The following is an 18,205-nucleotide window of genomic DNA, read 5'->3' on the forward strand; positions in this document are numbered from 1 at the left end:
GTAAGACTTTTCAATCATGTTGTGTCTCACTGTCCCCAAACTTAGTTCTTTAATATTTTATAGTCATTACTCTTCTACATTTATTTTTTAGTTTCTAGATATTTTTGGTGACTAAAACTAAATGCCAGTCAATTTTTATATGCCTGAATTGTTGGTTTGTATTTTCTATGTGCAGTTTTATGAAATCACATGGGCCTGTTTGATCTGCCTTTTCATCCTAGTGAACTATTGAAGTCCAGATTGAGACCAAATGGGACCTGGTCACATGCTCTGGATCCACAGAAAATTCCCATTCATGACAATAATGTTGTTCTGGCAAGACTGAGGTCTGTCATGTTTCTTCTGTGTGCTTTTGCTCCCAGGTGACCCTTACACTTTGGAAAAGCCCCTTAGACCTATGACACTTGATGGAAAGGGAGGAGTCCAGCCATAGGGAACCTACTGCAGGAACAGAGATTTCATTCCTAAAGCTCTCCTGAGCTAAAGCTCATGCAAACCTGATTCCGGCCCATTACAATCACTACAAATTTCAAAGGAGTAAAGTCAAGGCCATCGATTCTTGTGCAAATGATTTTCCCCTGAAGCCAATGGGAGTCTGGTGGAAAAAGGGACTGACTGAAATCTAAATGAGAAAAACAATAGTCTCTCTCTCTTGACGAAAATCAACTGGAGCTTTAATTATATAAATCTGATGAAAGATCAGGCCCTTATTTGCTGCTGTATTTTAAATGTTTTCAGAGAAGCACATTTATTTTGAAAGAAATGTAATTCACTTTATTAACAGATGCTTTATTTTTTTGAAATACTGGAAGCAAAATGATTAAGCTTTAGAAGTGCTTTTGGTATAATTTTGTTATCTACTTTTGTCTATGCTGAAAACTATTTCCAGAAGCACAGGTTTAGAAATGTGGTTTTTCCAGTCTTGACTGCATATACAGGATCCACCTCTGAATGCCAAACTTGTATAATTCCTGATTAAAACATCTTTCTGAGCAGTTGCAGACTGGACCTAGCTTTCTATCCAGCACAGCAGGTGTAAGAAGTGCAGGCCGGGATCCTTTCATTCATCATGGGTTGATATGCAGCAAATTATGCAAAACTACACAAGTATATTTTTCTGGTTTTCTACAACTTTGAAGCCATTTCAGACTTATTACCCGTTCACCACAGTAAGGGGAGAATGTGTCTGAGTTCTGGAGTCAGTCTCTAATGCCAGCTGTGCAGTTTCAAAACAGCTTAAGGAGTCTTAGGAAGATGTGACTTCTTTGTGCACCTGAAAGGGGTCTGACTCCTTGCATCAATGGAAAATGAAGAATGTTCAGGGAGATAGCTTTGCAATTGATCTATTTTTTATATTTTTTACTAACTGCAGAATTGTGAATCAAAATTTTAATTCCTTTTCAATGATGAAACCAAATGCACCTATTTAAAAAAGTTCACAGAGTAATTAGAAGAGCTTTTGAGTAATAATCACATAAATCCAAATCTGGGTGGGGCGTAGAGGGTAGGGGGGAATAATATATTGCACAAACTGCAAAGGAAGTTCCTACAGGAAAGCTGTTTACAGGGGAAATATGTCATGTAAAGAATGTAACAAGGTGTAGGAAGTTTTTGCACTACCAAATTTATATAAAATACACTTTTTTAAAGAATACACAAAAGGCCTTTTAATGCTACATTGTATAGATTATAGAAGCCTCTGTGCTAATGCAGCAATCTAAAGCACTGTGTCCTCACTTCACAATTGGTCTCAAAATTCAAACATTAGTGATGCTAGAGAGGTGATATCTGATCTAACACTAGAGCAATGGACATGAAGAGCCTTTTAGCACACTATTATGTAGCCCAAAATGTGTAAAGACAATTGTATTTTTGCCTATAACACTCATAAATCTAAATGACAATTGGCTTCCGTGAGTAATTTCCTATCAGGTAATACTGGGCAATGTATTTGTATTCCTTGAAAAACAATGAGTTCTTTTGAAAGTAGACCTCTTCCCCTTCATGTTGACTGAGCTTCTGTTTCCTTCAAGGTTTACCTTCAATTTATTCATGAACTGCTTCAACCTTATCTCTAAACCACAGTCCAGTAAAAACAACAGTTGTTTTCTTGACTCTCTATTGCAGATAGTCAGACTGGCAAATATGTCCAGGGTTTAACTGATTGGCTTTTTGATTCAAATAATTTTTAATAACTTGGATAGAAAATATATATTTTGATCATAAAAATATATATTAGAAGCAAAATAATTCAACAAATATGCCTTTTGCCTTTTTTTTTTCTAAGTAGCCAGCACAGATCAAGCAAGAAATACAAACACAACAAGGGGGAAAAGAAGGGCAGAAAACTGTAAGTAAACAAGGCATGTTTTAGTGTACTATATAAAAAGAGATGTAATAAAATACATGTAAAAGAATCCTTGTTCACACTAAATGAGGTAAAAATGCCAGTAGCAAAAGATTTAATTCCACTCCTCCATCGTAATTTTAACCTAGAACCAACAGGTTCAGTGATGCCATTACCCACTCGCCTGCCACATGAATATCTGATCTTTAATAATTTTTCAGAAGACTTTCCTGAAAAATAAGATATCACCTGTCAGTATCATTATTGATCTTTGGATCTCTTCCCATTTCCTCCTCAATATCAATCTTTTCTTCTTCTTGGGAGTGGTCAGAAGGCAGCCCACCCAACAAGATGACAGGAGTGTCTTGTTTGTCAGGAAAGTGTTTTGGGAGTGTGGTGCAAATGACCAGATGCTGCATTTTAACCAAGGTACAAGAACTGAGTGTCACTTCTCCCTGTTTTCTAGTTGCAAAGTGCTCTGAATTCTCCAGTGTCCCCACAGTGTACCCATCCTTCACACAGGAGCTTTTAGTGTTCTTGCAAGAACATTCTTAAAAGCAGTTGATTGGTAAATGCTGTTAAGAGAGCCATTGGTCTAGGTGTAAATATTTGTATTTTGTCCAGCCTGGTTTTATTAGAGGTGCTCAGCTTTAACTCCAGCTGAAATGCTTTCTAAAACAGATCAGTTGTTCTCTGTCAGTTTCCTTAACAAAGGAAGGTTAGGTAACTGGCAGGCAAAAATGAAAGAAAAAATTTTGTTTGCATTGTGTGATGGTTTCTTGTTCAGTGATCATACACCATGGGACATCTGCAGGCGGGGTAATGTACTTGTCTTTGTATTTATTTTGTTCCAGGTTTAAACAGTATTTTTTAAATGCTGAGTTATGATATTTAGGAACCATTACCCTTTAGTAATATGGAGATTTTTTCCAAAACAGCAGTGATACTTTCTAATCCTATATTAATATTGATTGATATTTAGTTTTCTTTTATAACACCTAATGCAGATCCTGATGAATACCTCTGTGGAACAAGGAAGTAGCACACAAATATTACTGCTCTTTTTACTTTAAAGTAATTAAAAAAACATGGTATTAGCGAACATTTAATCCAAAAAAGATGATTTTCCTAGTTATACCTATCAACTAAACAGAATGGTGACCTGTCATTACCTTAGACATCGACTGTAGTCCTGTGATTAACATAAACCAATAATCTAACAGCAGTCTGTGTAATTGATTTCATTAGGGTAATTCTTTAACTCAAATAACTATTTAAATACATATTTAGCATCAGCAGGAATAATGTACATTTCTAAATCCGGAAGTCTATGGTTAAGTTTACACTGGCATCTTAGAGAAAATCAGGAGAGATCTCTTGACATGGATCTCTCAGCTAGCCTCACTTCTCATGCTTTGATTCACATAACCAAGCAATCCTGCACCATGGAAATTGGACTGCTTTTAGGTGAAGTTGAACCAGAAAACTTCTTCCATGAGGGCACCAGCTATGCTGCAGGCAGGATAAAGCATTCAGGTCCTGATACCAGATGAGAGCGAGTCCAAAATTTGTACCCCAATAGTGTAAACTGTCAGCACAAACTGTTGTCCTCAACAAATCTCCTCCTATTGCATGACTTGCTAATGTAGACATAGATCTCTAGCATGGCTACTCTCTCCAGCCCATGTAGCTCTTTGATAAATCACTTATTCAAGTGAATTATGCCATTTTCATCAGTGGTATTGCACAAAAAAGCAATATGTAGCCAAAGATTAAATTGTTCCCATTGCATTCCCCAAGTTAACCCGCATAAAATCATTTAAGCAATAAATTCTTGATAACCTTTGGAAAGTTGTGTTTTGTAGTTTGGACCAAACTCTATATACTGCATATTTCTACAGTGAATTTACTCTTAAGTTGGTGTTACATTTAATGAAGACAGTACAGACAGCACTAGACTTACTCCTAAGTCAGTGCAATGATTAAACTTATTGCAGGTAGCTTTATTTCACTTAACCCTTACTTAACCAGTAACCCTGACTTTATACTGGTATGAATAAAAGCAAATTGCTGTGCATTGATGGAGGATCAGAAGCCCAGCTTGAATATTTTGTGCTGATTTGCCATTATCTAGATATCTTCCTGTTTGGATCACCAGCTGAAATTTATTTAAATTGAGGAACTAGTAAGGTTTTGGTTGTGTGCTTTGCTGCTCTGATGTCTGGGACATACCTTGTACAGTAAAGCAAGGAACAAAAAACCTATTCCTTATCTTACTTCTTTCAACCCTTTCAAGGTGGAGGACGTAAGTCTTGTAGTGATATTTTTGCTCTAAGTTTTGCACAGATAGCATCTCTCTGTGAAGGTTCAGAGTACAAAACATTTATGCCTGTTCTTGAAGTCCTTAAGCAGAACGCCAGTGGGAATTCTGCCTGTATAAAACTGAAGGATGGAGCAATATATTATAGTGTTAGGCAAAGGAAACAATTTCTAACACATTACTAAATACATTTAAAAAGAAATTTAAAATACTGCTATTGGGGACAATCATGGGTACTTCTGCTAGGATGCAGAGTTCTGGATTTGTGTGTCTAAATTATCAGAGTTCTGCAGAGTTTTAACTGTACAACTCTTTCAAAAATCAAAGGAGCCATGCTGATAAGCTAAAACATGGAGGGATTAGTGTACAAAGAAGCTGAGCATTGAATACATAGCCTATTGCTTTAAGATCACTGTAAATATCAAATTAAATATGTACTAATTCATGTTTATATGTTATTACTGTGTTAGTTTCATAGATACAGTAGCATGACTATTATTAGTTTCATGGAGTTTAATGAACTTTACTTTGTATTCCTCTGTGAATGCTCTGAATGCTGCAAACAAAAAAAGCACAACAGTATTTTTTCAAGTTCTCTTGGGGCAATAGCAGTCTTCACTATTGTTCAGTTTTACAGATTTAGCAACATTTCATCATACATTGCTCTATTAATAATGTACCTTTCTTTAAAAGTACTGTCACTAGGAGATAAAAGCATATGTGATGAGTCTTGTCTAATCTCATTCATCTGCCTTTACAAAATGCCCCAGACATTTTGTGGGAGAATATGCTGCTTTTGCTTCATGCATTGTTGTATTTGGGGGTGGGGCAGGGGAATAATAGGGCATTTTGCAATGGTAATTGCATCAAACATGCTTTTTTTCATTATTATTGTATTTGTTAGAAACATTTTGATTTAGTTTCTTTCTGTAGATAAAACTTTGACAATAGCTTTATTTTTTCAACTAACCATTTGATTTCATTAGACTAATAACTTCTCACATTTAGTGGTATTCGTATCAATGTTTCCATATCAGCTGCATTTTAACTTCATAAAAAAGGAAATGTGATTATTATTTTTTGTCATACTAGATTTTGCTGATCAACTAAGTATTTCTGCACCAATCTACATATTAATATGCATGTTGTAGTCTGTACAATTGTTCAACATCAAAATATCTGTTTAATTTATGTCAAATGTCTTTAAAATAAATGCATTGTTCTCCATTTCAGTCTGATAGAATAAGCAGGATAGTAAATAAATGTGTAAATGAATCATCTGTGTCTCATTTCAGTTCTCTTCATGAAACCGCTTTACATTGAACATTGCATATAAACCAAAACAATTATCCATAGTGTCTTTAGGTGTCATTGCTCAACAAAATTATACAGGAATCTCTGACAGACAATGTGTATAGAAATAAATCACTTGGCTATGCAAATAAAGTCAGAATCCATGCTTTTTTATAAAAAAATGAAATGTAGTGATTCTAAGCCTTTTTTTTTTCCCCTCTGTTCAGAATTATACTCACAGTGTCTTGGATACAAAGCCTCAAATGACTTCACAAGGGTGAGTAAACAGTATTGCCTGCAGGATGGAAAGCAGAAGCATGGAAAGATTTGGCACCCTTTTTTTGGCTAGTCAAACCTAGGTACCTCAGCCTAATATTCAGGCGTAGTGGATAAACCAATCTCTTGTCCACCTTAAAACTGTAAGAGAAAAATTAGATTATAGTGGAAATTCTTTTACTTTTTTAAGATGACTCATGAAAATAACAGATTTTTTTTTTTACAGGCAAAATTTTGCTGCAAATCCACCTATAATAGAGCAACTCTACCATTCAGAAAAGTAGGACTATAATGCCCTCACCTTCAAATTAGAAAGCTATTTTTAATGACAACATCTGAACAGCACTGCAATGAAGCAAAAATGGATGTCCAAATCCATCCCTTTGATGAGAGCATAGAGACACTTTATTTTCACAGCCTCACTGTGCTATACATCTCTTAATACACCATTCACTGTACTGCAGAACCTCTACCCTCTCAGCTTTTAATCTAAGGGTTCCCTCTATGAATGTGCAGCACTGTACATAAATCTAAATTTGTTCCATCTTTCTATTCTACCTTGAACACATTCCCAACTTCCTTTTTCCTTTAAAAAAAACAAACCACACCTTTCTTATTGCTTGTCCAAATATCTTCTTCTTGGCATTCATGCGAGTAACTGCATTTTAAGGAAAGGATTTCGGGGGTTATACATTATTCAAAAACCAAGCAGCCCACACACCTAATCATGGTACCCAGGAGTTTTTGCAAAACTGCAGTTCTACATGAATATTCCAGCTTCCACATGGTTCCATCCTGCACCAAGACCTGGGCCTCTTCAGATTTTGGTTGCGCAGAAAGGAGACTAAATCACATAGAAGAAAAAAAAGTGGGAGCATTTTCTAAAAAGCAGATTCAAAGCACCAAGATACACCAATGTAGTTCCTAGCTCAACATCTCTTCAATCATACCATGAGCTTAGAAAATATTTCTGTTCTAAACATTTCATCTTTTCCCATCTTCTCCTCTCCATCTATTTTTTCTTGTGGAGCACATTTCAAAAAAAAAAATCAAGAACCCCAGCATCTCATCCCAGACCCAAAGCAGCCCAAGAAAGGAACTGACTCGATGCTAGTAAGAAAATAAAATATAGAAAATCTCCACTATTTTATTGATGCAATTTGACCTATGGCTGGACACAAATCCAGCCAGAAAGCAGGAGAACTATTTTATGATAACCTGCAAGTGTGATATGTAGCTGGGATTAGGTCCTAAAGAAAGATGTATTCTTAGCAGACCAGGAATAGAGCAGGTCAGTAGAGAAAATATTGACAAAATACTGAGATAGCATTAGGTTAGCACAGAAAGTATCCCACCATAATCTATTCATAGGGAAAAAAAATCCCTAGCATTTCTAGATATAAGTACCAGGAAAGTAAGCAACCTAAATATTCAGGTTATCATGTTAAACCTTAATTTACTGAAAAAGCTTAAACCATGTTTCTGCTGACTCTCTGAATGCAAATTTCTCATTGAGTGAAAAATAGACACTATTAATCAGATGATGAGGAAAAACTATCTGCAATTTTGTTAGCTAACATCAGGAAGCCCAGAGGGAACACGAGTTTACTCAAGGCTGCTACAGAAGCATTTTTAGTCCTAAAAAGTATTTAATGATGTTGAATTATGATAACCATAAAATCTTATTTATTTGCAGAAAGTAAAGACATACCATGCATATGGCATCAGAAGGAATGGTGCCATTCAATAGCATTTTTATGTTATTATAAATAAATTTGGTTTGTTATTTCTCACCGTTCATTCTCATGCATTCTACAGATTATCATCTTTCCCCCACTGGAAATCAGCACAGTGACAATTTATTGTGAATCACTGCTAAATTACAATTTAGGTATTTCTACAGCAAAACATTCAGGTTGAGTTCTGTTGTCATTCACTGGTATTGAAACTACTCATGAAACTATTGGTTTCCTTTGCAAAAGAAATCTTTTCTTTTATTATTTCTTCTCTTATGTTGCAGTTTTCAAATGGCAATTTGCCATTATTCTTCAAAATATCTTCCCACAACAGTTTGTTTCTACTAGACAGCAAGAGGCGAGCTGTCAGCTGTCAAGTATCAGTACATTATTCATATCCATGCTATGAAAGCTAAAAAAGCTTCTTCAGATATTTTTGCAATTTAGTGGAGTCCTTATGGAAAAGAGCTTTAAGTGAACTTTAGTCCAGTTAGACTCTGGACAATCCACAGTTAAAAGAGCCACTGTGAATGCTCCAACTGCTGGAAGTATTTCTATTAAACACTGAGGAATTTAATGATCAAAACCACCGATCCATAAAGTAGAACTTATTTCCTCAGCCACTCAAAAAACTGCCTTTATTTACCACTTTTCCCCTCTTAATCTCTTACTGGTTTTGATTTAATAATTTCATTTTAATATATACAGAGGCTGGCATAATTGTACCATTCTTAGAAAGGAGCTAAGTTTTCAGTTTTTCAATCCTTTAGCAGGATGGTAACAGAAACATCTTATATCTGTGACTCATCTTCCAGTGGCAAGTCTGCTGACCACTTGAGCACTTTCACATGTACATATATAGATATATATATAGATATACACACACACACACATAAAACACCCACACATGCACAGAGCACATATGGAATGTGGCACTGTCTTAGCACCATGGTCTGCAAACCAAAACCCTACAATACTTTGCATTTGTGCTACGATATAGCCACAATTTAGAGATTTCTTACCAAGTTCACCAAGGCACAGCAGAAAGATCTCATAGTTCTCACAACTCTAATTCATACTCAAAACAACTCACATATCCAGGACATCATTTTCCATTCACACAGAAGAATGGAAGTGTTAACCTGCACATCACTGGGATTGTTACAAGGCTTATATACCTGGCAGTAAATTAAAGCATACATATACTGGAATAATTTCATTCTAGTATGAACACTAAGCATCTCCAAAATTTCATGTTCTAGTATGAACAGTTACATCTCCAAAAGAAGTGTCTTTTAGCAGCAACAATACAACCACTGGTTTATTATCAGCCACTCCTGCTTGCCTGACCACCCTTTTCATCAGAAGCACATAAGCGAGTCCTGCTTAATAACTTCAAGCAGGTTTCACATGTTTACCTTGCAAGATGGGAGAAAAGCTCCAACTTTTCTATTAAATATTACAAAACTAAATCAAAAGCCACTCACATTTCTTGGGGAGGACAAAATAGGATTCTCAGTAATCAAAAGAAATAAAGACCTTAGTACACACAGAAAGAAAATCAATTTTATAGTGTTAAAAATATAACAGAAGAGTAGCTACTGTTTTTCATGTCTGAATCTCATTCTCACCCACATAAAATGAATAAAGAAGAAACAGATTTAAACAGGCACCACTGCATAAATATTCCACTACCTCTGCTTTCTGTGAGTACAGTTTCACTTCAGTGTTTCTCCCCAGTTAAAAATGAAAATGATTTCTGTATAATCAGCATATTTTTTTCCCTTGGAATTTCTAGTCATGTCTTCTGCAGAATTAAAACTCAGGGACTGTCAGCAATGTATCCAGAGCTCAGAATGAATAAAATTGTAATTCCAGGAATGTACTGATGTTGCAAATTAATTTGACATTCATTGTGATGAGTGATCAAGGCAAACTACTTTGCTGTTGTGCATGTGTTCAGAGGTATTGTCTGTCACAATAGCTATTTACACAGCATAAGAAATCTGATGAAATCTACCAACCTCCCATTTTTAAACAACAGTAAATTATTTCCTCTTCATGTGGAAGCGTGGGTTGAAAAGAGCTACAGATTTGGTTTCACCCATTCAAATGAATCTCAGAATTTCTGGTATTCATTACAATTTATTTCTCTGACACTTCTATAGATATACAATAAAGTGTGTCTCTCTTTAATATTTTCACATTTAGCATTTCAGTATTTAACATTGTTCCAAGTTCATCCTCTTTCTTCCAGGTTGCTAAACACATTCAATGCTGAGCTAATCAGTAGAGCCAGAGAATCATGTTCCCAAGACCTTATTTTCACAGTGGGAACAGTTGCAAAGGTGTTAGTTCCTACTGTCTGGCATATTTAGAAAAATGAACAAACACATAAATAAATTATTACTTCTAAACAAGCAAAGTTTCTGAGAGGTCCCTAATGATCATTTCATAGAAATACAGTTGCCTAAGCTGCAATTGTGTATCTCAGGTATAACTCCACAGAAAATGGTGCCAAATGTCAGTCATTATTCAGTACACCAGGGATGCCAGTATTTGGCCAGTAACTTAGGGACTCTTTCCATGTGTTTTTATGAGAAAAATCTTCATTTACATAAAAGATAATCTGTAAACATAATTTAAATTGATTAAAGCATGTAAACACTATGGATTTGTACAATTTACTTAAATGCATCAGAGGGCTGGAGCACCTCTCCTATGAAGAAAGGCTGGGATAGCGGGGGTTTTTCAGCCTGGGGAGGAGAAGGCACAAAGGACCTTATAGAAGACACCAAGTACCTAAACGTGTCTACCAGAGACCTGGAGAGGGACTTTTCCCAAGGGCATATAGTGACAGGACAACAGGGAACAGTGGTAAGCTAAAGGAGGGCAGGTTTAGATTAGACATTAGGAAGAAATTCTTTGAGTGTCGTGAGGCACTGGAACAGGTTGCCCAGAGAAGCTGTGGACTTCTCATCCCTGGAATTGTTCAAGACCAGGCTGGATGGGGTCTTGAGCAACCTGGCCTGGTTGATGGTGCAGCTACACACAACAGGGGGTTACAACTAGATGTTCTTTAAGGTCCCTTCCAATCCAAGCATTCTATGATCTTAGCCAAGGAGAATTCCATGTAATTTCATCAGGAGTTTTGCATAGGGGCTGTTAGAGCATGTCCCTGGTTAAAACAAGAGACATAGAGAAAAGACAAAATATGAGAAATATTTGCTTCTGGTAGCAAGCAAGGTGGACCACAGCCAGTGCTACACAGCATTCCAACTTACCTTTCCCCTTTCTAGGGGGAGTCCCAGACACTAGGGCAACACAATGGTTTTATATTCAGTGATGTGAATGTGCCAATGAACATGGCTGGTGATACTGTAGCAAATACATTGTCTTTAACTCAAGTCTCATGTAGCTCTTCAGCTGGGACAGAATAAAACACCTATCAGTTCCTTTTCCACGTATGAATTAATCTCAGCAAAGGGGAGGAGACCCTGCTGAGTTCATAATATTGAATACTGTAACACATTTGTCTCTAAAACTGCATTACACTAACTGAGAATAATGCAGCCTTTATTCTTATATACATATATTAGCTTAATGAGCCATTAAAATGTCTAATATTTAAAGCTTACAAAAAGATCTATAGTTTAAGCTTCAGAAGTCATAAAAATATCCTACAAGTGCCAACAGTACTCTCAACAGGAGAAATTTAGCCTTTCATTTATTTTTAAATTGCCCTTTCATTTTATTCCATAAAATGCACTTATTTACAAGAAGGCAGTTGAAATCTTTAATACTGAATCAAGAAATCTAAGTTAGAAAGAGTAAAATGGGAACATATATGTTGGATAATACCCTGCTCCTAATCAAGTCTCAGGAAATTAGACTCATTTTCTCTTTTACTTTCTCTATTCAATTAATCAGAAAATTCTTCCCTTCCCACTGATCAAAGTTCCATAAGGAAAGCTGTCCCCTTGGAAGAAACAATATCCTCAAAGGGGCCATAGGCTTAGGTAGAGACCTCCAGATCTCCCAAGGAAGCTATTGAAATACAGAAATATTGTGTTTAGACCTCACCATGGGAATTCCCCAGGACTCACATGGCCTGTGAATGTGACAAGGGAGTCATTAATTCAGCCTTGCCACTTTTGTAAAGTCCAAACAGTTTGAAACCACAGCAGATGCATGCCCAGAGGACTAAGGAAAGACAGAACACGGTTTCAGAACTATAACTATTTTCTATTGCAGACTAGCTTCACCCATGTCTTTTTGCCTTCTCATAAGTTTACTGCATCTAATTGCTTCTGTATTATTGGCTCAGGAAAACACCCATAAATCTGTGAAATGTCTGCATGGTATTATCCACGCATAATCTTGGCATACTTGTAAATAAAATCTTTCACCTAATGGAAACTGCCAGTAGTTTCTAGGCAGATGTGATTTTCCAAATCCATTATTTTACTCAGTATTCTACCAGAAGTCTGGTCTGTCCTGTATTTCTACATATGATTAATAATTTCAGTAATGTTATTTTAAAAGAACCTTTGAGTTGTCTTACTTCAATTTTTCCATCATTCTATATCTTATAACTATTGCCATTGACTAATATGAAAAGGTAATTACAGCAGAGCAGCATTTTAGCTGATGCTAAAATACACACATATATCAAGAGTATTGAACAATTTCCTTCCCCTTTGTTCCAAAATAACTGCATATAATATGATATAACCTCTATTATAACTAAATGTATGTTCCATGGTTGTGAGAATTTTAATATATCTCATTCTAAAGTCTACTGGTTCAATTTGTGTGATGGTTCAGCACTCCTAGCAAGATTTAAAAAAAAGAACTTGTGCTGTCATACTTAGCAGGAATTACAATTTGTGAGCCAAGAAGTAGCTCTGTCATGCAACAAAAGACTGTAATTCAACACACCTGAAAAAGCTCAGCAGCTTTGAAAGTGTGCCTTTTAGGCAGAAAAGACAGCTAAAGTGCTAAACTGGGCTAACAATGCAAAAACTTTATAAGGGACTTTGGAGTTTTCAATGGATTACTTCTTTTTTCCACCTTCCTAGCTTCTCTGATAAGTACTCTTTAATAGGGTTCTTAATTCTACTTGAGGCAATATGGAAATTATAGAAGACCAATTCATGCAGATATGTAAAAGCAAAGGAAGCCTTCAGAACAAGGAAATTAAACCACTGCAATTTCTAGTGTTTGTGGGAGAAAAAAACAAACAATGGAGAATGTTTGGGGAGGACTGAAACTCCTGAAGGCTAAAATGCATTCCAAAACACATTTGCAGCAACAGTGCAAAATAGTGATGTAATGTAAACAGTAGTAAGAAATTATATTGGATCTCAGCATATTTTCCAATATATATGTATTAAAAAACTACTTAATCTAGCACCGTTGCAGACTAAAAACTTTATAGTCTTTATGCCTGCTGAAGAAGCTCTGCATTCCAGCACAGAGTTCTGTCAGGCCTTTTTAAAGTCAAGTTCAGACTACCCACGTGCTATACTCATATCTCTTGTTTCTCCTTATCTATTTCCTTCTAAAGGCCAGAAGAGAATTGTAAAAAAATGAGTTTATGCTATGTTAATAGTTAATACTCACTTGATAAGCAGCCAAAAGCTTTATTCTCAGTAGGCACATGCAGAGAGAGCACAGGTATATACCATATCTATACATAAATATTCACACACATATATATACACAGTTGGACACACATTCTGTGGCATGGTTTGGGTTGGAAAATAAATAAATATCATCTACTTCCAACATCCCTGTGCTGGCCACCTGCAAGGCAGCAGTGTGGTCCAACCTGCCCATGCCTGCACCACTGCTGTTGGTAAGGGCTGCTGGGGGACAAGGATGGGGCAAGTGAGTGCTCCCCTCACCCCCCACCCCTGTGAGGTGACAGGGTAGCCAGAGTCACAAGCAGGAGTGGCATCCTCTGCCAACCTGTGCCACAGATGGGAGGCTGATCTCAGTACTGCCTCTCACAAATCACAGAATATTCTGACTTGGAAGGGACTTACAAGGATCATCAAGTTCAACTCCTGGCCTTGGACAAGACAGCCCCAAGAACTCCACCACATGTGTGAGAGCATTGTCCAAACGCTTCTTGAACTTTGTCAGGCTTGGTGCGGTGACCACTTCCATGAGGAGCCCATTCCAGTGCCCAACCACTCTTTGGGTGGAGAACTTTTTTCTGATATCCAACCTAAACCTCCCCTGACCCAGCCTCAGACCATTCCCTTGGGTATTGTCATTGGTCACCACAAAGGAAAGTTCAATGCCTGCCCCTCCTCTTGCCCTTATGAGGGCACTGTAGACTGCAGTGAGGTCTCCCCTCAGGCTCCTCCAGGCTGAACAGACCAAGTGACCTCAGCTGCTCCCCATACAGCTGTCCTTTGAGGCACTTCACCATTTTGGTTGCCCTTCTTTGGACACTCTGTAATAATTTAATGTCTTTTTTATATTGAGGAGCCCAACACTGCACACATGACTCAAGGTGAAGCCACCCCAGTGCAGAGCAGAGTGGGACAATCCCCTCCCTTGCCTGGCTGGCCATGCTGTGCCTGATGCCCCCCAGGACATGTTTGGCCCTCCTGGCTGCTGGCTCAGATTCAACCATCAACCAGGACCCAGGTCCTTTTTGTGGCACTGCTTTCCAGCATCTCATTCTCCAGTCTGTACACACAACCAAGGTTGCTGCATCCAAGGTGCAGAACCCAGAGCATCCCAGCTCACTTCTATTCAGTAGAAATTAGAGGAAGAAGTTAAAGGAAAAATAAAATCAGTCCCCGCATCTTACAGTGACAAAAATATTTGGAAGCTTTGTGACAATATCAGGAGTCAGAAACAGGACCCTTTAGAAGAATTTCATGATGTTTCCATGGAAAGTAAACATTGTTGTCTTGAAAGGGGCTTTCATCCAGTGTCCGAGGAGATGATCCATAGTCAGAGTGGAGGTTATGTCTGGTTTCCTTCATACAGTAAAAGATGTTTCTTTCTCCTGTTCTTCTGTTCTTAGTTGTTGCAATTACTGAGACATTAAACATAATTTTTCCATTTTGGAGAAGTACATCAACATTAGAATATACTGAAGTCAAGTATCACAGATAACTTAACATTGCAATTTCTTTCACCATTGCCTAACAAGAAAAAAAGACAAATCAGGAGTCACAGTGTGAATGCAAGCAAGAGAACCTTGTTTGCTTCTTCATCAAAAGAATCAAGAGTCTGTTGATATTTAAAATTATTAGTAATGTTTAGCCAATACACGTTTAGCCGATACATGTGCTAACATCTTTCTAGACCTGTTAGCTTCAAACAAATCATTAGGCACCCAAAATACAGAGCAGGCTAGAGAGACTGGAGGAATCTGTATTATGGGACTATGGATTTTTATCAATGATGGTTTCAACAATGAGAAAAGAAGCAGTTCCCAAAGAACCACAACTAAAAGCTGGAACTGTTCTTTTCTGCACTCTGATTAAGTACTTTGTTAAAGTCTCTCTCTCCATATACAGGAAAGGTTCCCCCTGATCAGTTCATGCAAGGTACTCTGAAGAGGAGGTGTTTTTTGGTTAAGATAGAAGTAGAAAACAAATCAAAAAATCAAGTCCAGTCACAAAAGCTCAAAAGCACTGAGATAACACAAACAGTTCCCTATTCACACCACACCACATCATTATGCTAAATGAGAAAAGGGTGGGTGCATTTTTCAGGACTGGCCTGCACAATCAGAACAGAGTCTGTTCTAACTATCAGCTGTGGAAGAACGGATTAAGATGGCTAGGGCCAAAGAGAACAGGCTTACTCATTTTTTTAAGGCAGACTGAGAGGCATAACAAATTTTATCTATTCTCAGGCACAAGCATCTGAAAGGGATTCAAAGGCCTTGAAGCTGAAGACTGAATATCCAACCTATCTTAATGAACTGAATGCTAGGAATGTCCAACTGGGACCATGGGTGCCTGTGGAAGATTTCTGCCTAGTTCTGACAACTCAGAAATCCTCTCACAGAGGGAAAGACTAGAGAATTTGACTCATTAGCAAACTATCATAGGCAGAAAACTCCCCATTTGTCAAATTAAAGATGCTTGGGCAATGCTAGTTAAAAATAAAGTCTGCTGAGACTAGAAAAAAGTCTCAAGTTCTTGTTATGCTGTATCCTTAATTTCTTTTCAAGAATGGAATTACTACTATACAAGCATTACCACATGTGCCTGCCTCCAGGGGGAGAAAGAGGAAGTGACACACTGAGAAATGCACCCTCCTTTTACAACCTCCCACCCCTGAAAGGCTTCTGGAGAAGATTATTGACAGACTGAGGTTAAATGGTTTGAGAGCCCTGAGTGGGTGGACTCATTGCCTTCAAGCCTTTTCCTGCTGAAACTGTCAAAAATTATGCTACATACAACAAAGGTTTTGCAATATGAATAAATGTCTTCCAGGCTGAAATGAAAGCCTTGAGAGACAGGCAACTGAGCTGTACAGAGTAATGCCAAATAAGCATGATGTTCACAGCGCACACACACACATACACAACACACACACATGTACAATAGCATGTGACACAAAGGGCTACAAGACAAAAAATTTACCTTCACTAACTCAGTTTTGTCATCGTCTTCCCGATGTCGGTAAATGCACTGGCTAAGAAGGGCATAGAGTCTTTCCATGCGAGATATACTGACATTCTCAGTTGCCACAATGACCAAATCCAGCACTCGCTGAAGCAAAAAAATGGAAATTGCAATTCAGAGTTGCACAAGATACATCCTATTTTCTTACATTGTTTGGAGGAAGCAAATTAATATTCCACATGTCAGAGAAAAAGCTTACATTTCAGACAGGATTTTCTTACTCATCACTATATGACATCAGTGATCATAACTGTGATTCAACTACTTCTAAAACAGTGGGGAATGACACGATCCACTTTGTCACTGAGGAGCTGCCTCGGGGAAGTCATGGTTGCATTTCATTACAAATGCAATACAGGGCCCTAGAAAATGTGTTTTTAGAAACAAGCCTACAGATCTGCCAGACAGAGCTGTGCCAGGTGGAAACAGAAGCATCTTTAGGTGCTCACCTCTCCCCATTAGCTGAATCAGTGCGGTGACTAACATCAGTCAGCTCCTACCCTTCAACTCAAGAGTGGATGAACTAGCAGAGCAGTCTGTAAGAAATTACCAATCTCTCACACAGTTCCTTGTGTTAGCAGAGACATGAACGTGGTAATCTGGGGAAAGCAACACTAACAAGCTAGCAGCAGCACTGCTGGGGCTGTTCAGTAGCTGTGTGTTGTGGGAGGCTGTGCAGATATATCTGAAGAGAGCAGCCACACCAAATAAAAATATTACAGCCTCACACCTGCTTGCCATCAGACTCAGCCTCGCTTACATCAGCTATCACAAGATTTGAGTTCTACACCTAATATGAAGCAAATAAGTGAACACACATCCAAAGGAAACCCCCAAGAAAACAAATAAAATTAACTAAACAAAAACCCCGTACAAAACCAAGCAGATCCATCTTAGAGGGGCTCTCTGCTACAAGAAGTGAGTTCCAGTGACACCCATGTTATGGAAACAAGACTTCTAAAATATGTGTTTCATGGCTGTAGCCCTCTCCTCACAGCTGAAACACATATGAGCAGGAACATCAGTAAGGGCTCTACCCTACCATTTCTCCAGTCAGTAGGCAGTAATTTCAGATTACATGCCATTAGCATCCTGATTCTAGAAAAAAACCATGTAGCTTTTTTAAATATACAAGCAGTCATGAACAACACAACCCCCTGAAATTTGCTTCCTTTGGAAGCCATCTTGGAAAGTTAATTTAACCTTTACAGTTCAGATCAACACTTAAAAATGTGATATAAATTATGCTGGTGAGCCCTTTTACCAAAGGGACTTTCTCCCTGCACAAGGGAAACAACCAAGTAATACTCCCTCTCATCATGGCAGGTAAACAGCAGCTTCCTCTGCTTTGACCGACCCTCAGAAGTGCAACCTAGTAATTTCCTGAATTTTTCTTGTGGCTGTATCACCTGAAGGGCAGGTCATTCTTCCACCCTCTCCAGCTCATGCAAAGGAGCCTCCTTTTCCATCTGCAGCTAGGCCCATGTTTGATCCTTTCCCTGACTATACCTTAGGATAAGAGCCTCTATCCTACAGGGGACTAGAAAAAACTTGTAACTGTATGGAT

General features: G+C 37.8%; 1 protein-coding gene across 1 annotated transcript in view; it reads right to left on the reverse strand.

The window, feature by feature from the left end:
• Positions 1 to 15,102: 15,102 nt before the first annotated feature.
• The window catches only part of LOC131558561 (ATPase family AAA domain-containing protein 2-like), a 28,230-nt gene continuing 25,127 nt past the window's right edge, over positions 15,103 to 18,205 (reverse strand). Inside the window, exons 20-21 of the mRNA XM_058806429.1 lie at positions 16,597 to 16,725; positions 15,103 to 15,141 (exon numbers count right to left, since the gene is read on the reverse strand). Of these exons, the coding sequence (XP_058662412.1) occupies positions 15,103 to 15,141; positions 16,597 to 16,725 (168 nt within the window). The remainder of the gene's footprint in view (positions 15,142 to 16,596; positions 16,726 to 18,205) is intronic.

Source organism: Ammospiza caudacuta, chromosome 1, assembly GCF_027887145.1.
Source record: "Ammospiza caudacuta isolate bAmmCau1 chromosome 1, bAmmCau1.pri, whole genome shotgun sequence".
Classification (NCBI taxonomy): domain Eukaryota; kingdom Metazoa; phylum Chordata; class Aves; order Passeriformes; family Passerellidae; genus Ammospiza; species Ammospiza caudacuta.